Genomic DNA, 18538 nt, shown 5'->3' on the forward strand with positions numbered 1-18538 from the left:
GCATTTCCTCTGGCAGCAGTTGTGGGGGAGGGGAAGAGCAGGTGTGCCCTGGCAGCGGGCCCGACTGGGATATGGAAGCGCCCCTTGGGGCCAGAGCTTGGGGGCTGAGTGACATGCAGCCACCCAGACCCATTGGGCCTCGCAGAGCACAGCCGCATTCTCTGAGCTCCAGGCTGGACATCCCGAGTCCTCCGGTGCTTCAGGAGATGGCCAAGTCTGGTGGGTGACCCCAGAAAGGGCCTTCAGAAGGGAGGACAGATACTAGTGATTTTGCAAGGTGAGCACCCACCAGAAAGGCTGAGGGCGGTGTCAGGTGTGTCCAATACATGGGTTGAGGTGAGTACGGATGGTAGAGGTGGGGGTGATGCTTGGGGGCCATGTGGATGATGTTGAGGGACTCAGTTAATTTGGCTTCACATTTCTGAAGTGTCCTCCACATATCAGGCTGGTTCTGCAAGAGGAACACAGGTGAGTTCATCCCCTCAGGTCTTCCTGTAGTCTTGTAGGAAGACATTTATGCAAACAGCCATGACACAAGTCAGAGTGAAATGAGTGCCCCAAAGAGAGGTTAGGAACAAGAAGAGGGCCTCTTAGTTTGGGGGCGATCCTTAGGGTCAGAGTTTCATTCATGGAGGATGTGGCATTTGAGACGAGTCCTGGCCCACCTACTGCAGACAGAGATGGGTGGGGGGAGCCACCGTGGGTGGAGGGCAGTGCATACGCCAGAGTGTGGAGACTGGGAGGTGGAGACGTGTCCGGGGAGCCCTGAGGAGCTCCGACTGCTGAGGGGATAGGGCACAGGCCAGGGACTCGTGGGAAATAAGGCCCGCAAAGCACAGTGTAGAAGGTCTTGAATGCCAAGCTTGAGTGTGTGTGTTAAAAGACCCGGAGAGCGGGCGAAGAGTTGGAGCTGGTGAGAGGGGGCAGTGTGGCACCTCGGAGCCCTGCCTCTGGTCCGTGATGGTGGCAACATTTGGCAGGGGGCCATTAGGAGGACGGGAGGCAGTGAGGAGACTGGCAGGTGGGAGGCGGACTGGGGCAGGCAGTCTCAAGGCGGGGAGGCTGCGACAGGGAACGTGTGTGCGTGCCGTCTGCATTCTGGCCATGTGCTGGGCAAGTCTGGGTCAGGGAAACATGGTTGGGTACGCATCACGTTAAGATCTGGTTACCGCGGCTCTGCCGGGACAACCTGAGAGGCTTTGGAGGAACGCTGCAGGACGGCAAAGGGTGTGGTTTGTGACCATTTTCATCCCAGCTACTTGGAGACGAGAGCTGCCTCCAGGTTTGGGGTGGCTGCTTCTCTGAGCCCCCTCAGCTGGAGGTACCCTGACTGACTCGGCCGCATGGACGCGGGCCCGCAGGCAGAGGCAGGAGAGATGCAGTGGGATTTTGGCCGGCGCTGCTGCCTCACTTTACCGAAGGGGCTGGCGGGAGTTCAGAGACCACAAGCAGCTTCATGCACCATCAGACTTGAGTCCTTCGATAGCCAACTTCTACCCAATGGGGATGCCCAAATATGTCTTCTCAAACCCATTCACCACACTGTACCTCCTACTCGCTTCAGCTCAGGGGCAAGCTCCCTTCCTGTGAGGGTTCAGAGCCAGTGGAATCCGGGGCATTGTTTCTTCCTCCATCTTCTTTAGAGCACCCCCAAGTGCTCCTCACAGGCTGCTCTTCCCTACAGTGGTCCCAGGCCCAGGGAGGGACGGAGGGAAGAGGGGAGGCAGCAGTTTCTCAATCAGCGGATGGGTCCTGGCTGCAGGGGCTGGCTTCACAGGCAGGCTGGATGCTGGGTCAGAGGGTGCTGGCCCAGGCCGCAAGTCAGTGCCCTCCACGGGGTGGTTCAGGAATACTGGATTTGCTGGGTCAGTGAATTTCCACCGGTGCATGGCAATAAACCTCAGGCTTCGCCACACTTCCCTGTGCCTGGTGGCCTGGCCTTATCTCATCCTCCCTGAAGCCACCTGCCCTCTTTGATAAGTACTTATAACAAATCCTTTCTTTCTCTCTGTCTCCCTGGAGTAAATAGCTCCGTGTGTGTGCGTGTGCGGGTCCAGGTACATCTGTCCAGCACAATGCCTTGCACGCCAGGCCCCTTAGGGATGCTGATGGGGCTTGGGAAGAAAGATGGTGCTGGTTTGGGACTTTCTTGGGAAAAAGGGCCTGAGAGCCCAGGTGGGCATCACGCTGGTGGGCCACCAGCCTGTGCTTCCAGGGCTCAGCGTCTGCTGTTCCCTTCCACTCTGTACACCTGCTCAAGGAAAAGGAGCCACAGAATATTTTGTATCGGTTACGTGTTGTATCTTTGTTCAACTGCATTATAATTCGATGGGGACTGGGACCACAGTTACTATCATAATTACGCTGATAATCATAATAGTGCCTCAATTCCTTTGAACATTTCTGTCTCAGACACTGTGCTATGTGCATTGCGGTTTTAACCTTTAATCTCTGTCTTCTTACTGCCTGGGGAAGTGTGATTATCATCTCCATTTTATGGTTGGGGAAACTGAGATACGTGGGGGGAAGAGACGCAGATCCATCTAGTCCCAAAGCCCAGAGAGTTTCCACGCTGTTACTTTGCTAGAGCTCGGCTCTCCGTGGCTGGGTGGGGTGGTGGGTTTGGACAGGGGGTATTGACGCCATCTGAGCGTATGCCATGGTTTCTCACAGAACCGGGCCCAACTGGCCCACAGTCACTCGGGCATGTGGTATGTGCTGAGTGGTGTTGGTGTTCCTGACGATCCATGCACACCTTCCACCTGGTTCCTCATGATCTAGAAGCCTGACCTGCAGCACTCCTGACTGGGTCATGAGCAGTACAGTTGGTCTACAGCTGTGACCCTGTTTCCTCAGAGCTTACTGCCTGCAGGGTCAGCAGCACACGCTCTGCCCAGTGCTCTCACCTCTCACTGTGGCGTGTGGACACACAGCTGAGGGACCCTTCACAGTCATGGTTTTTCAGTGGCCAGGAGTGGCCTCTGACAGGGGCTCATCACAGCCAGCACTTGGGCTCTGAGACGTGACCATAGCAGTGGGGAGCGGAGCTCACAGGGACTAGGGAGTTCACCAGGGACTCAGCTGGAGGCCGACCTGCATGGTCCTTAGAGCTCTTCCAAAAGGCGTGGTCCACTGGGGGATGGGGAGGGGTGGTCTGGTTCCTGTCGGTTCCTGTCGGTCTTCCCTGTTTTCTCCTTCCTGCCTTTCCTGAGTCTTCCTCCACAATGGCCTTCTGATCCATAAGCTTATTTATCCATCTGTCAGTTTCCTCACCATCCCATGCTGCTCTATGTGTTGGGAATATGGCTATGAACAAAACAGTTGACCTTGTGGCCTTTCCACTCTGTTATCTGTAGCTGGGAAATTTAAATTTCCTGAGTTCCCTTGTCAGGTTTTGATGGCCTCAGATAGCCTGCTTTGCAGGAACAATTCCATAGATTTCTGGCTTGGGTCCCATCCTCTGGTTAATCAACTTGGGGCTCTCAGGCTATCCTTAGAGAGAACTCAGGACTTAGGCATTAGGCATGGTGGTCTGCCTTTCCCCTCTAACCAGCTGACACATTCTGAGTACCTGCCCTGTAGTGGTCCCTGTGACACGCCCCCAGGCGGGGGTGTGTGTGTGTGGGGTGGGGTGGGGGGGTGGGCAGGGGGAGGGATGAAGTGATTCAGACACAGCCCCTCCCTCCTTTGGGAAGCCCAGTGGCCAGAGCAGAGGCATGCAGGCAAACTGTAATTGCAGGCTGAACAAACAGCTGGGGACTCAAAGGAGGGAGGAGCAGACCTCTTCCCAGAGAGCGAGGTACCCTTGGTACACTCCTGAGCAATTCTAACTGTGAACTGTGCCCCTGCAGCCAAACCCTCTTTGTTTGTGTGTTTTCCTTATGAGTCTCAGAAATTAAACACATACAAAATAGAAGTACCCCCTAGTTCTTTTTTACTCTGATCTTTTCACTGGCATTGTTACCATCCTTCCTGAATCCTGGCCAAGTATGGGTATGCATGACCTTGTAGCATGACCTTGTAGCTGTTTAATTTCCCTGGCAAAGAGCCTTCCCCCGGCCTCTGGACCCTCCTAATCATTCCTTGCCTACTGAGCCTTCACGTAAACATTGTGGGATATGGGCCCCCTGCTAGGGACCTCTCCAGCCTTTTTCTCTTTTGGCACCATTGGTAAATGGTTTGCCAAAAAAGATCCCAATTTTGGAGTTTAAAAACTGGGATGGACTCCCTTCTCCTACAGCGGTGGCCCATCTCACATGTTCCTTAGGATAGCAAATACCACCGCATGTCTAACCTGAATTCTCTGTGAGACTGCCCTGTTTGAAGCTTAGAGGTACAGGATTCCTCGTGAGCTGCACACGCTGCTGAACACGGAAGTGTTCAGTGCAGGTCAGGAAGGGGATCTGTGTGGGCCCATCAGCTCTGATTGTGTGTGGGTGAGTGAGAGACCAAAGCCGAGCTCTGGCTCACACTGCAGGCCTGAGAAACTCAGGAAGAGGCAGAGAGAGCTTGGCATTTACTCTGAGCCCACAGCTCCCCAATTGCCAGTCAGCTGAGACTTTGCATGTTAATTTCACGTATTCACTTCTCTTTCTCCCCTCTGGGAATTCTGTACTTGCTTCACTTTTTGGGGGGTTGTTGTTTAAAAAAAAAAAAAGAAAGGCAGCTCTGCCTTGTTCACATGCTCAGAGATCCTCAAGGGCAGGCTGTGCCTTGTTCACATGCTCAGAGATCCTCAAGGGCAGGCTGTGTCTTCCAGCTCCCCTGAGCATGGCAAGTGGTTGAGGATCAGGGCTGGGCAGGAGACTGGTGTCTCAGGCCACCTTTGCTCTCTGGTCGTTACTTCTGCACCCACAATCTAAGAAATTGGGGCAACCACAGCAGCTGATCCTCTCACCTCTGCACGCTGCTGCCAGGTCCAGCTTCCAAGGGCACCAATGGTGTCATGTGCTTGGGAAGCTCCAGGATGCGGTCCATACTGTTCTTGTGTCATGCAAGGCTGTGCAAAGTAGCTCACTTTGATTCCCAGGCACCTTCTCCTGCTCCAGGCAGGCCTGGTTCCTTATTGCCCCTCAGTGTACCATACCCACGCCTTCCTGGGATGCCCTCACACCTCCTCTCTCCCTGTCCACACTCACTCCGGGGGGTCCAAGGGACCCCTCTCTGCTGGTCCTGTCATGGAACTGGCTATATTGCTCTGCTTTGGGCTTCTCTATGTACAGTCTTGGAGTGGGGGCAGAAAGCTTTTTTTTTTTTTTGAGGTCCTTTTTTATGAAGTCCTTTTATCTAATGACCTCTCATCAGGACATGCAATTTCAGGTTCCCTGTTGTGCTTTTAGATTCTGCCTTTTAGACTGGAAGATTCCCAAGGTTGGGAACTAGGTTTTGAGCCCAAGAGAGTAAAGAAATGGGCTTTGAAATCATATTTCCTTATCTGTAAAATGGGGTTAATAACATTCCTATTCTACATGGTTGTCATGAGGACTCAGTGAGTTACTATGTGTGAAGCTGGGTGCCTGGGATATAATGAGGACTTGCAAATCTCTGTTGCTCTTATTATCCTGATAATGACTAAGCTGGGTGCCCTGATGGGACATCATTGAACTTTGTTAATGGACTGAAGACCGGGACTTCAGTGCCCTCCCAACAAGGGTAACCCGGAGTGAGCAGAACTCTTACACTGGGCAGCTTCCTCTTCCCCTTACCTCGTCCTTCACCCTGGCCTACCAGGGCCTCCGCTGCTGAGGAAATAATTACGGCCTGAACCCACTTATAAGCAGGAATGCAGGGGGAACGATCCAGGGACAACGCAGAGGCTATTCTTACTGAAGAAGGTGTGAATTGATGAAGAAGAAAAAAAAGAGAAGATAGGAGGGGGGGCCAACCTGGGAGGGCCCGTGCTGACACAGAGTCTCCGTCTGAGGCTAGCGTTACCAGGCCCTTGTATTTGCTCAGCGCTTACAGTGCTCAGATGGGTCTCACATCTGCCAGCTCACTTTATTCTCATGACACGTCTCCGGGGGGAGGCTCTATTAATCCCCATTTTAAAGAGGAAGAAATAGTAGCTCAGAAAGGCAGACTACCTTGTCCTTGATCACACGGCTCAAAATTGAGCTCAGAGTGAAAAACAGGTCTCCTGACTCACAGTCCAGCTGGTAAATGATCTCTCCTGCATCAAAGAAGTAATGTTATGAGAACGAAGTGGCAGCCGGGAGCCCGTGGGAGCCAGTCGAAGCTGAAGAGGACAAAAGGTGTTAGCCATTCCAGTCAGGTGGCAGTGGGGTCAGTCGGGAGCCAGCCAGACACGTGCCCCTCATCTGTAGATAGCATCCAGAGGACCACTGTGCCCAACCAGGAGACCAAGGTGCCATGGCCATGACACTCACTAGGTTTCATTGCTGGGCTGCCCTCTAAGTGGGGAAGGGGCTTAGAATGGTAACACCATTGCAGGTCCCACTAAAGAAGCTGAGCGCTGGCCCCCCCCCCTTGCCTCTGAGCCAATGAGGGTGCAGACTCAGCAAAGGGCCACCACAGCCAACCCATGATGAGGGTCTTCAAGTCCCTCTGATTGGAATGAATGTCCCTCTCCCTCTAGGCCATAGCCAGTTATATGCCTGCCCACCACCTTGGTGATTGATGTCCTTCCGTCTTCCTAACTAGATTGTGTGTGTCTGAAGGGCAGGGAGCAGCACACCCTGTATCTGTTCCCTCAAGGGTCTGGCCCCACGCTCAGCACATAGCAGGTGTGGAATACATGTCTCATGGGATCCAGGTTGGGCATAATCACACTCCCACTCCCACGGAGGGCAGGAACTCTTCTATCCAGCCATCCTTGTCTAGCGCCTCCCAGAGGCCAAGCCCGGTGTTGGGTGCTGGGATACAGAGCCTGGTAAATGGAGGGGGGTGGCGGGCTGCTCTCAAGGGCTCTCAGCACTCTCTTGCTGGTGGCAGAAAGGAGAGGTGGGCTCCTCACCCCCCAAGTCTTCTAGTTTTCTTTGTTTGCCAACTATGGTAGCTCCAGATCAGCTGTGCAGATTTATGCACAAGCCAAGGGGACACGGGTGCAATGTTTTACAGTAGGATAAAGGGCTCCTCCAGGATGTTCCCGAGCCCCTAGCAAGAGCGTTCTTTGTCCTGTTTCCCTTGATCAGCCCCTTTTGTGCAGTCCTCACGGGAGAGGACCCAGCCTGGGTCCCAGAGCACTCCTACGTCACCCTTGGCATAGGCAGCATTCAGAGGGGCAAGGCAGGACCCTACTTCTGCCACCTACTCTTCTCAGCCCAGCTGGGGTCCCAGCCAGCACGGCATCCCACCCGGGAACGCGGGGACGGTGGGGGTTGGGGGGCCTCGCGCAGCTGCAGGAGTCTCGCGGAGCCGCGTGTGTGCTCGAGCGCGCGCGCGCGCGCGCGCGGAGGGGGCGGGGAGGGCGGCGCGCGCCCCGCGGAGGCCCCGAGCGCCTTTCCCACACCTCGCGCCTCCCCTGCGGTCTCTTTTCTCTGCGTGCAGTAGCCAGATCCACGTGTGCAAAAGCGTGTGTGCGCGTATGCAGCAGGGAGACCGTGTGCCTCGGGTCGGACAGGCCCCGTGTGCACAGGGGGCGGCGGCCAGCTCGACAGTGGCCGCGCTTCTTTCCTCCTCCTGTCCTCCCCAGCCCTTTCCTCTGGTTTCCTTGGGTCGTTGGTACCTCCAGCCATTCCCCTTCTCTCGCCGCCCCCTTTTCTCCCGTGGAAGAGACCAGCGCCTTCCGATGAAGGTTCTGGTTCACCCCCAGCTCCAGAGCCCTTGACATTTAGCGAGGGCTCGCGGCGCACTGGTATAGGCACACAGCAGAACGCTAATCCTATTAAAGATAGTGTGTCATTGGGGAGGGGGAGGCTGCCCGCCCCCCCGGCAAGCCCGGTGCTCATTGGTCGAATGCAAAGCAGGGGGCGGGGCCGAGGCCCCGAGGAGGGGGCTCCGGGCGATATCGGAGTCGGGAGTCGGGGCTGGGATTTCGCAGGGAAAGCCCAGCGGTGGCAGCTGCGGCGGATCCCTCGGCACTGCCCGCCGCGCGCCCGGGCAGCCCAGGGCCGGCGAGCAGCTCCGCAAAGTCGCGGAGCGAAAGGAGGAGGAGCGCCAGCAAAGTGGTCGGGCTCCGCGCTAGGGCTGGGCAAGGAGAGGTGTGCCCGGGGACCTGGATCCTGGCGCCCTTGTGCCTCGCGTGGAGCGGCCAGTGCACCCGGGAGGCGAGCTGACGCTCTGGAAAGAAAAATCAAATTGCAGCCTCCCCAAAGACGTTAAGTTACGCAGACCAGCCAGTTCCCGGAGAGCGTTCGCGAGCGCGCGTAGAGCCGAAGCCGCGCCGCGCCGTGCCGCGCCGCGCAGCACCGCAGAGCCCTCCCGGGCCAGTCGGCTGGGAGCGGGGCGCCGTCCGAAAGGCAGCGGCCCCTGAGCACGGGGTCTGGCCGGGAGTGCGCCCCGGTGCAGAGAGGGGGCGTGCAGGGCTCCGCCAGCCCGCCTGCAGCCCGCGCCCGACTTGGGCGCCCCCTCCGTCCCACTCCGGGAGCGATGCCCCCCGCCCCTCGCGCCCCCCGGGAACGACGCGAGCATGGAGAAGTCGAGTAGCGAGGATTCTTCGATCCACCGGAGTCCATCTTTGGACAGCAAGGACTCGGACTTTGCCAAGCCGTCCACCTCGGGCCGCCCGTTCGGCCGCGGCTTCACGGCCGGCGCCTTCTACGGCACCGCGGGCTCCCGGGGACAGAGCCGCGCCGAGGCTGGCGTCAAGACTGACAAGTACCATGCCCCCAAAGGCAGCAAGTACGTGGTGTTTTACCTGGACCTGTCCTTTGTTTTTCTCCTAGAATTTAAGAAGTGCAACATGGCCAGGGGCTGCCTCTGCTGCTTGAAGTACATGATGTTCCTCTTCAATTTGATATTCTGGGTAAGTCCTTGCGTTTCTCTCTCCCTTGCCACCTCTCCTCTTCGCTGCTTACCGTCATGCTACCGTCTTCCTCCGTGGTGCTGCATTGCCCTGCTTTCTGCACAACGGTAAGTGTGGGGTTTTTTGTTGTTTTTTTTTTTTAAATCGTTACCCCCTCCCCCTTCATTCATCTTTCTCTCTCCTCGGTGGCTGAATGGAGGCTCCAACTTGCCAGTCTTCCAGGAGAGACTTACTCTACTCCTAGGTGGCTGGCAAAGTTTGCCACCACCTCTCTCCCCTGTCAGAAACCCATGCTGCAAGTGCCTCCAACTGGGTAACCTGCAGAAATAGGTGTGGGGCCAGAATTTTTAACAGCTGTGACCTTGAGTTGGAGATAGGCACAAGTGTGGATGATTTTCGAGTATCTTCTTGTAGTCTTCCTGAATATACAAGAAGACAGTCGGCCGCGTTTTGTGGGCATGAGGTGGAGGGGTGGGAGGGATGGTCGAGGTCACGTCCTCTCACTCCTTCAGTGAGTCCCGGGAAAAGGAGAGGAGCCCCTGTCCCAAGCCAGGAGGCACATTTGCTAGCCTGCAGATCTGCCCCTGAGTGTGGGAGGGATACTGCCATCGGGTGGCGGACAGCTGCTTTTGAGGGATTGCAGTGGACTGGGCAGGGAGCAGGCTGGCCATGTGCTCCCACCATGGAACGCCAGGGAGCCCTCTCAGGCTCCCGGAGCCCCCAAGACTGGAAGGGACAAAGGGAGTGCCCCATCCTCGGTGAGAGATTATTTTCTAGAGAAGGTATCGGTGGGTGGGGCAACTTGGAATAGCTCTCTGTTCTCTGTGATTCTGAAGGCCGCGGGCACACACGTGTGCATGCGTGCATAAGGAACACAAGTTAGGCAAATTTTAAAACTTCTTAAATTTGTGTGTCATGGCTTCTTCATCCCAGCTGCTGCCTCTGCCTTTCTTTGCCAGAGCCCCAGCGTCGTCAGCACAGATGTTTGGCTCTGCCCCAGGGCCTGTCCTCCTGCCGGCTGGAGGCTGTCAGCTGCCCAGGGTCCAGAAGGAGCCCTGGGGGCAGAAGAAAGTCATTCACGGTGAAGCTGGGTAGAAGCCGTTGTGCTTTGATGTTCAGCACCCGTGTGAAGTGACCTGCTTTAACTGACAAACTTTTTTGGGTGTGCGCGTGGGATGACTTTTCCCACAGAAGGAAAGAGCTCAGGGCTGGGTGGGAAGAAGACGGGATCTAGTCTTGGTTCTGTCTTAGCTTCTCTTGTGACCTTGGGCAAATCGCTTTATCCCTTAAGCACTGGGTTTCCTTTCTAGTCTGGGGCAGGGGAGGCTATTGTGATGGCCTCCCTCATGTCTGACCTCATTAGTTATGGGGTCCTGCATCCTTTCCTTCCCTCTGGGGAGGGAGCCCCCCTCCCAGCCTGGGGCACAGGCCACTGCTTCTCTTTTGAGGAGCCCAGTTTGAGATTGTTTGAGTTGGATTTCCCCAGATGCCTGCCTGGTCTGGGGCCCTCCGGCCACCACCGCTGTTAGGATGTTACCTGTCCTGTGGTGAGGGTTTTGTGGAAACCGGGGCTGAACCATTGGAATGTCAAGAATGATTTCACGGCCGCTTTTGGGCAGGTGCTCCTGGTCCTCCGACTCATTTGCCAGCATCAGTGTCAGCCAAGTGGTGGTGTGTATTTGGTGCCTGTGATTTACACGAGTGCTGCCTACACTTTCATTGTGGAGTTTCCTTCTCTGCCGTTGTTCATAGTCTCAACCTACCTTTCTGCCTTGCCCCACTCTGCATATCTTACCACTTACTAGAAAGCCCTTGGTGGGGCAGCTCAGGGCCTTGGCCAATACCGCCCACTTAGCAGCCCTCCTCCCCACCCCCACCCCGCCCCCTGCTGGCCAGAGTAGATATAACTGCTTGTGGCTCCTTTCTTCAGCTCCGTCCCTCTACTTGGTTTCCATCCTCCTCACACCTGGGCACAGGGGTCCCGGCCCTGCACGTTGTAGGCACTCATTATAAGTTTGTGAGTGAATGGACGGCCAGAGTGGTAAATCCACATCTTCCTGTGTGGTAGGGATTCCCGAATCCCCCCTGTTAGGGAAGAGAAGTTAGTTCTCAGACTTGCCTGTGATGAAGGCTCTCCTAGCAACTTAGCTGTGGGGCGACAAGGAACTCTTTTCATCTTCCCTTAAGAGCTTGGCAGAGGTTAATGAGCTGATTGATGGAGTGGCTTTCTTATTTTTGGTTATAGTGAGGAAACTTGCTGTCGTTTCCTAATTAGGGGGTACCTACCAGCACTCTTTTTTACCAGGCAAGGATTCTCTTTCTCTGAATCATTGACTTTTCTGATTGCTTAATATTTTCAGAATTCCCATGACATGCTACGAGCTGGGAGACATTGGATCTCAAAGACCCAGTTCTTTTATGCTAGTCACTCGTGAAATGATGAAGTAAGACGTAGACCTTAGGAAAGGTGGAAAGTTAGCAGAAGAGCAATGGATGCTCGTGTGTGTAAGAGTGTCTGCCACTGTGTTCCCTGGGAGGCGGACAGGGCGTAGCTGGGAGTTAGCCGGGATTTGGGCATGGGGGCAGGTCACTGCGCTTTACCTGCAGGCAGGTGCTTGGGCCCGATACGAGGGAGGGAGCAGAGGAAAGAGCCAAGTCGGAAGAGAAAGGGTGAAGGTGTTTAGGCCAAGGGCAGGTGGGCTGGTTGATGAGGCAGGACTCCTGGGACACTTCTCTTGCTTTACAGTGCACACAGGAAGACTGGAGGGGAGTGAGAGGGTAGGGGTGAGGAGGGATGCCGAGCTGGTCAGAGCCTGAGCCCTTTGGGACCCAGAGCAATTGTTAGGACTTATGTAGCCATCACTTGTTCTAGTCTTATGGCTCAGATCCCCAAAGGAGGCTTTTCTGAGGCATTAGAGTTGAACCTGAGGCCTGCAATCAATAGATAGAGATCTTCCTATAGATCCTGGAGCCTACCTGGTAGTTCTCCAAGCCCGCTGCTGCCGCCACACCCCCCTGCCTTCACACTGCACCCCCTCCTGGGCGGGAGAATCCTGGGTCCCATCTACTGGGTGGAGCTTTGAGGGTACTGCCATTAGTGAGGTCCTGGGCGACATCATTAGGGGCAGGAGGGGGGCGGGGCTATGCGGCCGGTGCTCCTCCTCCTTACGAAGAAAAAGACAGGTGACTTACAGGCTGCTGGGCGCGCCTGCCTATTGGGGGTCGGGGTGGCATCCCGGTTTGCTCCTGGCACCACTGACTTCAACCAGTTGGTGCTAACCATGTTGGCACCCAGGGCAGCATTTCTGAGGGCCTGAAAGAGATGCTGGGGCTAGGGGAGGGGGGATCAGTGGCCGTGTCAGACTGAGCCCCATCTCCTCGTCCCCTTCATACCTCGACCTGATCCTGGGGCCCTCATCCTGATTCTGGGGCCCTCATCCTGATCCTTGGGGCCAAAGAGAAGGCTGGCTTCTTGGTAGCAGGGAGATAGGAGGCCTGACTTGGGACAGCAGTTTCTCTCCATCCTGAGGGGCCTGTACACCAGTAATCAAACCCACCCCAGGGTGTTCTCCCAGCAGTGGAAAGAAAGCGCAGGGCAGCACCCTCCATCAGCTCCATCCCTGAGTCCTCCCAGGGCCATCTGGTGGAATACCCTAGGGAGAGATGAAGTGAATCAGAGCCCCTCCAGGAGGGCAAAGGAGGCTCAGAGCTTTAAACCCTGAGTAGGAGAGAGAGAGTGTGTGGGGGTGGGCTTTGGGTGCTGGGGGCCTGTGTCCCCTTCTCAGCACAGCAGACCGTGATCCCAGCCCAGCTCCTCCCAACCCAAATCCAGCTCCTGTCTGATAATGGAGGGGCTGGGGATGGGCCTGGGGTTGCTGGCATAATTGCCACTCAGGATAGTGGTCACTTTTCATGCTTGCCAGCAGAGCTGTCCCATCACTTTAAATCAGGGCTGGCAGAGCAGTGACATTCCGGCTCCATTGGAAAGTCTATTCCTTGTGGGTTGCTCTCTTAATAAAGGCCAATTAGCCAAGGAGGCAGTGTTCAGTGTGCCTGCTGGAGCAGGGGAAAGGTTGGGGCAGGGCTGCCACGGGTAGGGTGCTGGGTGGACACCCTGATTAACCTCCCCTGAGTGGGGTCAGGCCTTTGCGGCTTGGCCCCTCATAGGCCATTCACTTGCCTTCTGGGTGCGGGCAACTTGGTTAAGGCTCTCTAGCCACAACTGAGGCTTACGTTCGTTACTGGCTTGGCTGCATCGTGAGTTCCTCTGTGGGCTCCTTGGTTCCCCGCCGGTCCATGGTGCCCAGGACACAGGTGTGCATACAGCCGGTGCTGGATGGCCTGGGTGTCCTATGGAGTCTGTGGGAGACCTTCTGTCTGGGAAGGGAAGTGGTAAGCAGGCAGAGGGGTCTCAACAGGGTCAAAACAGGTTTGGGACGTGACCTCTCCAAGCAGGAGGCTGGCTGAGCTGGGCAATGGGAGGCATTTAGAGGCTTCCTGAAATGCTCAGGTGTGAGGCATCGGGCTGTCTCCCCAGAGCACCCTGGCAAGTAGGCCTTCTGGGTGGGTCAGGCAGGGCTCTGCTTGGGGAAAGGGGGCTGGTGCTCCGAGACCCCAGAACGTGGCTGTGAGGGAATGCCAGCTCCGTGTTCACTTCCTTTCCAAAGCATTAAAAATTAAATTTCCTTGTCTTAATATCTATTTTTAAATCATGTCAGAGCCAGCACTAGTGTCAATCAAGGGGGGGGCGGGGAGGAAGAGGAAAGAAAAGAGAAAGTCCCAGCTGAACCAGGGTGAGCCCTGTCACCATCTTGAGGGAAGGGCCACAGGTTTGCCCTCACGTTGGCTGGCCTGCCAGGGAAGAGCCCAGAAAGCACCACCGACCTCTTCTGAGGATGGGGGCCTCGCCCTCCCCCTGCCGTGCCTCTGTGTGCCTGGCTGCCCTTGGCTGAACTTGGCAGCGGGCTCTGGGGCTTGCTGGGCTGTTGGGGTCCCAGTTGAGCCCATTCACTCATGCCACAACTATTTACTGAATGCCCGCTGCGTGCACAGGAGCCTCCAGTTGGTGAGAACAGGCTGACTGGGCTTGCAGAGGGCAGATCAGTTTTCTCAGGCCAGGAAGTCGCGGAATTGAGAGGTCATCTGGACTGTCCTCCACCAAGCATTTGAACACAGGGCTCCCAAGGCAGGGGTTAGAGCCAGGCCATCTCCCCCTCCCCAGCGTTCTAGGGAGGGACAGCAGCAGGCCTGGACCCCGCCCCCGGGTGGCCTGACTTGACTTGTCCTTCCCTGTCCGCCCCCCCCCATCCCCATGTTGGCTGTCCGACTCTGCCTCTCTAGAATGTTTGTGTCCATCAGAAATAAAGGGGAGGGGAAAAAAACCAGTCTGAGTTTCCTAGTTTGGAAAAAAGTCTTAGTGAATTATGTGTCTTTTTGTTTCTTCTACCGAGAGGGCTGACTGGAGGCACTGTGGCTCTGTGCATTGATTGAGCACCTGCTGTAAGCCAGGTGGGCCCTTGAGCTGCTCAGAGTCCCACGGAGGAGTCAGATACACGAACAGTTCTAGTTCTGAGCAGTAGGTGCTCAGTCGAGTTACTTGATCGAGTAGTTAATACTGCTCGGTAGACAGAAACAAAGATAACAGAGTAGAGCCAGTGACCCCTGGATTTTGAAGGATGGGTAAGAGTTTGCTGGTAAGATGAGGATGGGGTTCCGGGCACGGGACAAGGGTGGAGAGAGACAGAGACAAGTTGATCCAGAGCCTGTGCCCGGGGAGAGCTTGCAGCCCAGTGGAAGAGACAGAGCCTCCTGTGCACGTGAAATGGGCTGAACCCAGAGCACAAAGGGTGCTGTCAGTCTGGGTGGTGCCAGTTGAGAATGGCTTCCGGGGTGGTGAGTGTGGTGTGGCTTCTGAGGACGAGGTGGCCCTGCCCTGCTGTGAAGGGTGCACCCCTGCTTGCGGATGTTCCTGACTTTGTCCCCAGGGCTCGGAGGAAAGGGGTATTTGTTTTTTCCTGCAGTGACCACCATGACAGGTCTTGCTGTGTCACTCAGCTGCAGGCTGTTGCTGTAGGTAATCCAGCTTACAGAGATGCCCCTGTCCTCCCCCCTCCTTCCGGCCTGTCCCTTCCAGCTGCGATATGCCCGCTTATTTGGTTCCAGTTAGGAAGCTTTGAAGCTGAGCTAAACCCGTCGGGCAGAGTTAAGTCTTCTGAGCCAGCTTTGTCCCTGCTCACATTTGAAAGCTAATCTGCCAGCAGAAGTGGTAGGGGGTTGGGGCAGGGACATTACAAGTGGCACGTGGTCCGGAGGGTGAGCAGACCTGCAGCGGGGGGAGCAGGACAGGTTAGAGGTAGGCTTGTGCCCCCTACTCTTTCTCTAAGTGGTCACGGGGCTTCAGATGATACCTGAAGTACCTGTGCTTCCATCTGGATGGGCTCTACCTTCTCTTCCTTTGGGCTCCAGCAAGCTTTGAAGGCTCTCGGGACCTGGAGAAGCCCTTGGAAGGGAAGGCTGCAGGGTTTCAAATCTTCTCCCTTGTGTTGGGTGGCTTAGTGCATTGGGGCCTACAGGGAGGTCCTGTTTTAGTGGCTGTCGGGGAGGTGACTGGCCAAGAAGAACAGAGACATGGCTTCTGCCTTCCGAGAGCTTTCTGCCTGCTCTGAGGGTTCTTCATGAGGGTGTAGACTCAGATCAACCAGATACCTTTTGTACATGAACAGAGGCCATGTCCCCCTGCCCGCTTCACCCTCTCTCCCACCTACCGACCTACTGAGTCAGAGGCCTGTGTTTTGAAGGTTGCCTTACCTCTTGGTGCCTGGATTTCTTCATCCTTGACGGTATCAACTGTCTTCCAGGGCTGCAGTGAGGCCCAGATGAGGCCGTTGATGCGTTCTTAGGTATGCCGCTTAGAAGGATGCTGGGACTGCTGGATGCACAGGGAACCTCTCTCACGGAGTCAGATGTCCAGAGGCTTGAGCAACAGTGCTGGGCAGGGCTTTGGAGCCCTTCAAGGGGCCCCATGTGTCCCTTTAGGCTGGGAATTGTTCCGAATGTCTTCTGGTCTTAGGGATATGTGCTAGAAATGGGGATCAGTGAGGTTTAGGCAGATCTGTTGGGCTAGAGGATGGGCATGGAAGGCAGTGGGGGAGGGGTGTGGTCTCAGATCCCAGGGCCTGCAGCTGCACCTGCCACCCTGTACACTTACCTCTGGCCTTCCCAGGTGAGGTGGCCCACACCCTGCCCCTGCTTCCCCTTGTTGCTGGTGCAGTGAACCAGGCCGGGAGCAGGGTCCTCATGGGCCTTCGACCCTGGGTGCTGGAAGGGCAGGTCCCTCCTTCTGGCACACTTAGTGTTGGACTCTGCTGGGCAACTTGGCCTGTGACACAAGCAGACTAATAGACAGGGCATGTGGGGCTCCAGGTCCAGGTCACTTTACCAACCAGAAAAACAAGTCACTCAAATTTTTTTTTTTAAATGTTGGAATATATCATGTGTAAATTCATGTAGTTTAAAAAGTTACATAAAAACATGTACCCCCTGTGTAGCTTAAGAAATAAAACACCATTTATACCCATGAAACCTTTGCATGCCCTTTCCTGAGCGTGCCCCCAACCTGTCCCCTAGAAAGAACCATTATCCTGAAATTTTGTGTTAGGTATATTTCTTTGTAGTGTTTCCACATATGTAAGCATCCTTAAACACCACATCATTTGATTTGGCTTGGCTTGTTTTAAAACTTTTGCTAGATGGAATCATCTGGTTTTTGTTGTTGTTATTGTTGTTTAATAGAGAGGGAGCAGCTGGGCACATGAGCGGGGGGTAGGGCAGAGAAAGAGGGAGGGGGAGAGAATCTCAGGCAGGCTCCATCTCACGACCCTGAGGTCATGACCTGAGCCGAAATCAAGAGTTGGACACCCAACTGACTGAGCCACCCAGGTGCCCCTGAACTTTTTTTAAATTCACTGTTACGTTTATTGATTCGTTCAGGGTGGTATGTGTGGCCAACAGTGACTTACTGTCCCTGTTCCATAGTATTCCATTATCATTCTTCTGATGATAAGCATTTTGGATTACTTCCTTCTTTTTAAACGTGCTTCTGTGAACATTCCTGTACAAGGCTCCTGGTGTATATACGCAAGGCTTTCTCTAGGACATTGCTTCTGGAAGGAGCAGCTTTTTAACTTCCAGGTCTCAGTCACGGTTCTGCGGTGCATGACCACAACTTTATACTAAGTCATAATATCTGGTGGGGAAAATCCTCTCATCTGATGCTTTTTCAAGAATGTTTTGGCTGTTCTTGGCCTTTTATTCTCAGAAGAGGTTATGCAAACATAAATTTTGGAATCAGTTTGTCTAGTTTCATCAAAAGTTAATCGATCAATCAGTCAACCACTTTTCCCCACCCTCTGCCATGCAAGCCCTGTTGGTATTTGGACTGGTTTTGCATTGAGTCTGTTGATCAACTTGGGGAGAATTGCTCTTTTTGTATTTCCATTCATGAATATCAGTTGTATTCTAGTCATGTGTTCCTATTCATGGACATGGTATACTTTGTATATTAGGCCTTGTTTAATGTCTTTCTGTAAAGTTTCATAATGTTCTCCATGAAGGTCTTACACATCTTTTGTTACATAGAGACTTGTGATCTTCTATCCTTTGACGCCACCCCACCCTCCCCTCAGAATGCAGCAGAACCCCTGTGTGCACAAGGACAGAGAATAGAGCCCCGGGAGGACAGCAGCAGCCCTTCTAGCCACTCCTCCTTATGGTGTGGTGGGGCTGAGTAGGTGCTGGGCACTTCCCTAGGTTGCTTTGTTACCTTATCTACTCTTCACAGCACTTGATGAGGAGAGGTAGGATTCTTCACATTTTGTCTTGGAGGAGTTGGAAGCTCTGGCAGGTTAGGGATTTTGCCCCAAATCAGAGCTGGAAAGTGACAGAACTGGGATTTGAAGCCAGGTTCAGAGCCCATGTTCTTTCTATGACTGTCTCTGGGAGGTCATCCTAATCCAGCTCCTTCCTCTGCTAACTTTAGATTGTGCTTTTCTTGGATCCGTGCTTCCAGTCTGGTGTGGTGCAGCCCTGTAATAACAGGATCAGAGTTATGAATATTCGGGTATAACCCATTGACGATTTGTGCCTTCCCTCCACCAGTCCCAGCGCCAAACAGAAACGGCTCAGGAGGTGACCACCTAGTGATCATCAGGGCCTTTCTCAGATCGGGGGATGGTCAGTTGTGTACACTATAGGTTTTATGATCTATTTTTGTGCTTGTTATGAGAGAACCCTAGAACGAATACTGTTTTCTTCACAGCTTCCCGATAGCATGACCCTGCATATTGTGCTATTGAATATTTCAGATTCTGCTCACCTCATCATGGCAGGGTTTACCATATGGCAGGGTTCTAACCATATGGTCCTGCTTTTATGTTTTGTATCTTGCCCCTCCACTCTGCTAGCATCTTCTAGGCACTTTAAGTCCTTGCAGCTACCACGAGTGGGCAGTGGTATGTATGTATGGATGAGGACACTGAGGCTAGAGGCATTCATCACCCGAGGCCGAGAGCAGGAGGAGTTGAGTGTGAGGGGCCTTGTCTTATCTGTGACTCACTT

At 54.6% G+C, this 18538-nt stretch overlaps 1 protein-coding gene across 5 annotated transcripts in view; it reads left to right on the top strand.

The window, feature by feature from the left end:
• TSPAN9 (tetraspanin 9) overlaps positions 1-18538 on the top strand; it is a 194533-nt gene that overhangs the window by 102917 nt on the left and 73078 nt on the right. For 4 of the 5 annotated variants that reach the window (XM_028121157.2, XM_028121158.2, XM_028121155.2 and 1 more), the window contains one exon: positions 8844-8923. In XM_028121157.2, coding sequence (XP_027976958.1) covers positions 8861-8923 — 63 coding nt within the window. In that variant the 5' untranslated portion in view covers positions 8844-8860. Of the gene's footprint in view, positions 1-7995; positions 8924-18538 lie in introns of those variants that run through there. The other variant, XM_028121154.2, reaches the window with a different exon arrangement.

Source organism: Eumetopias jubatus, unplaced genomic scaffold, assembly GCF_037043125.1.
Source record: "Eumetopias jubatus isolate StellerSeaLion01/CBP00866 unplaced genomic scaffold, mEumJub1_p1.0 scaffold_8, whole genome shotgun sequence".
In the NCBI taxonomy this organism is placed as follows: domain Eukaryota; kingdom Metazoa; phylum Chordata; class Mammalia; order Carnivora; family Otariidae; genus Eumetopias; species Eumetopias jubatus.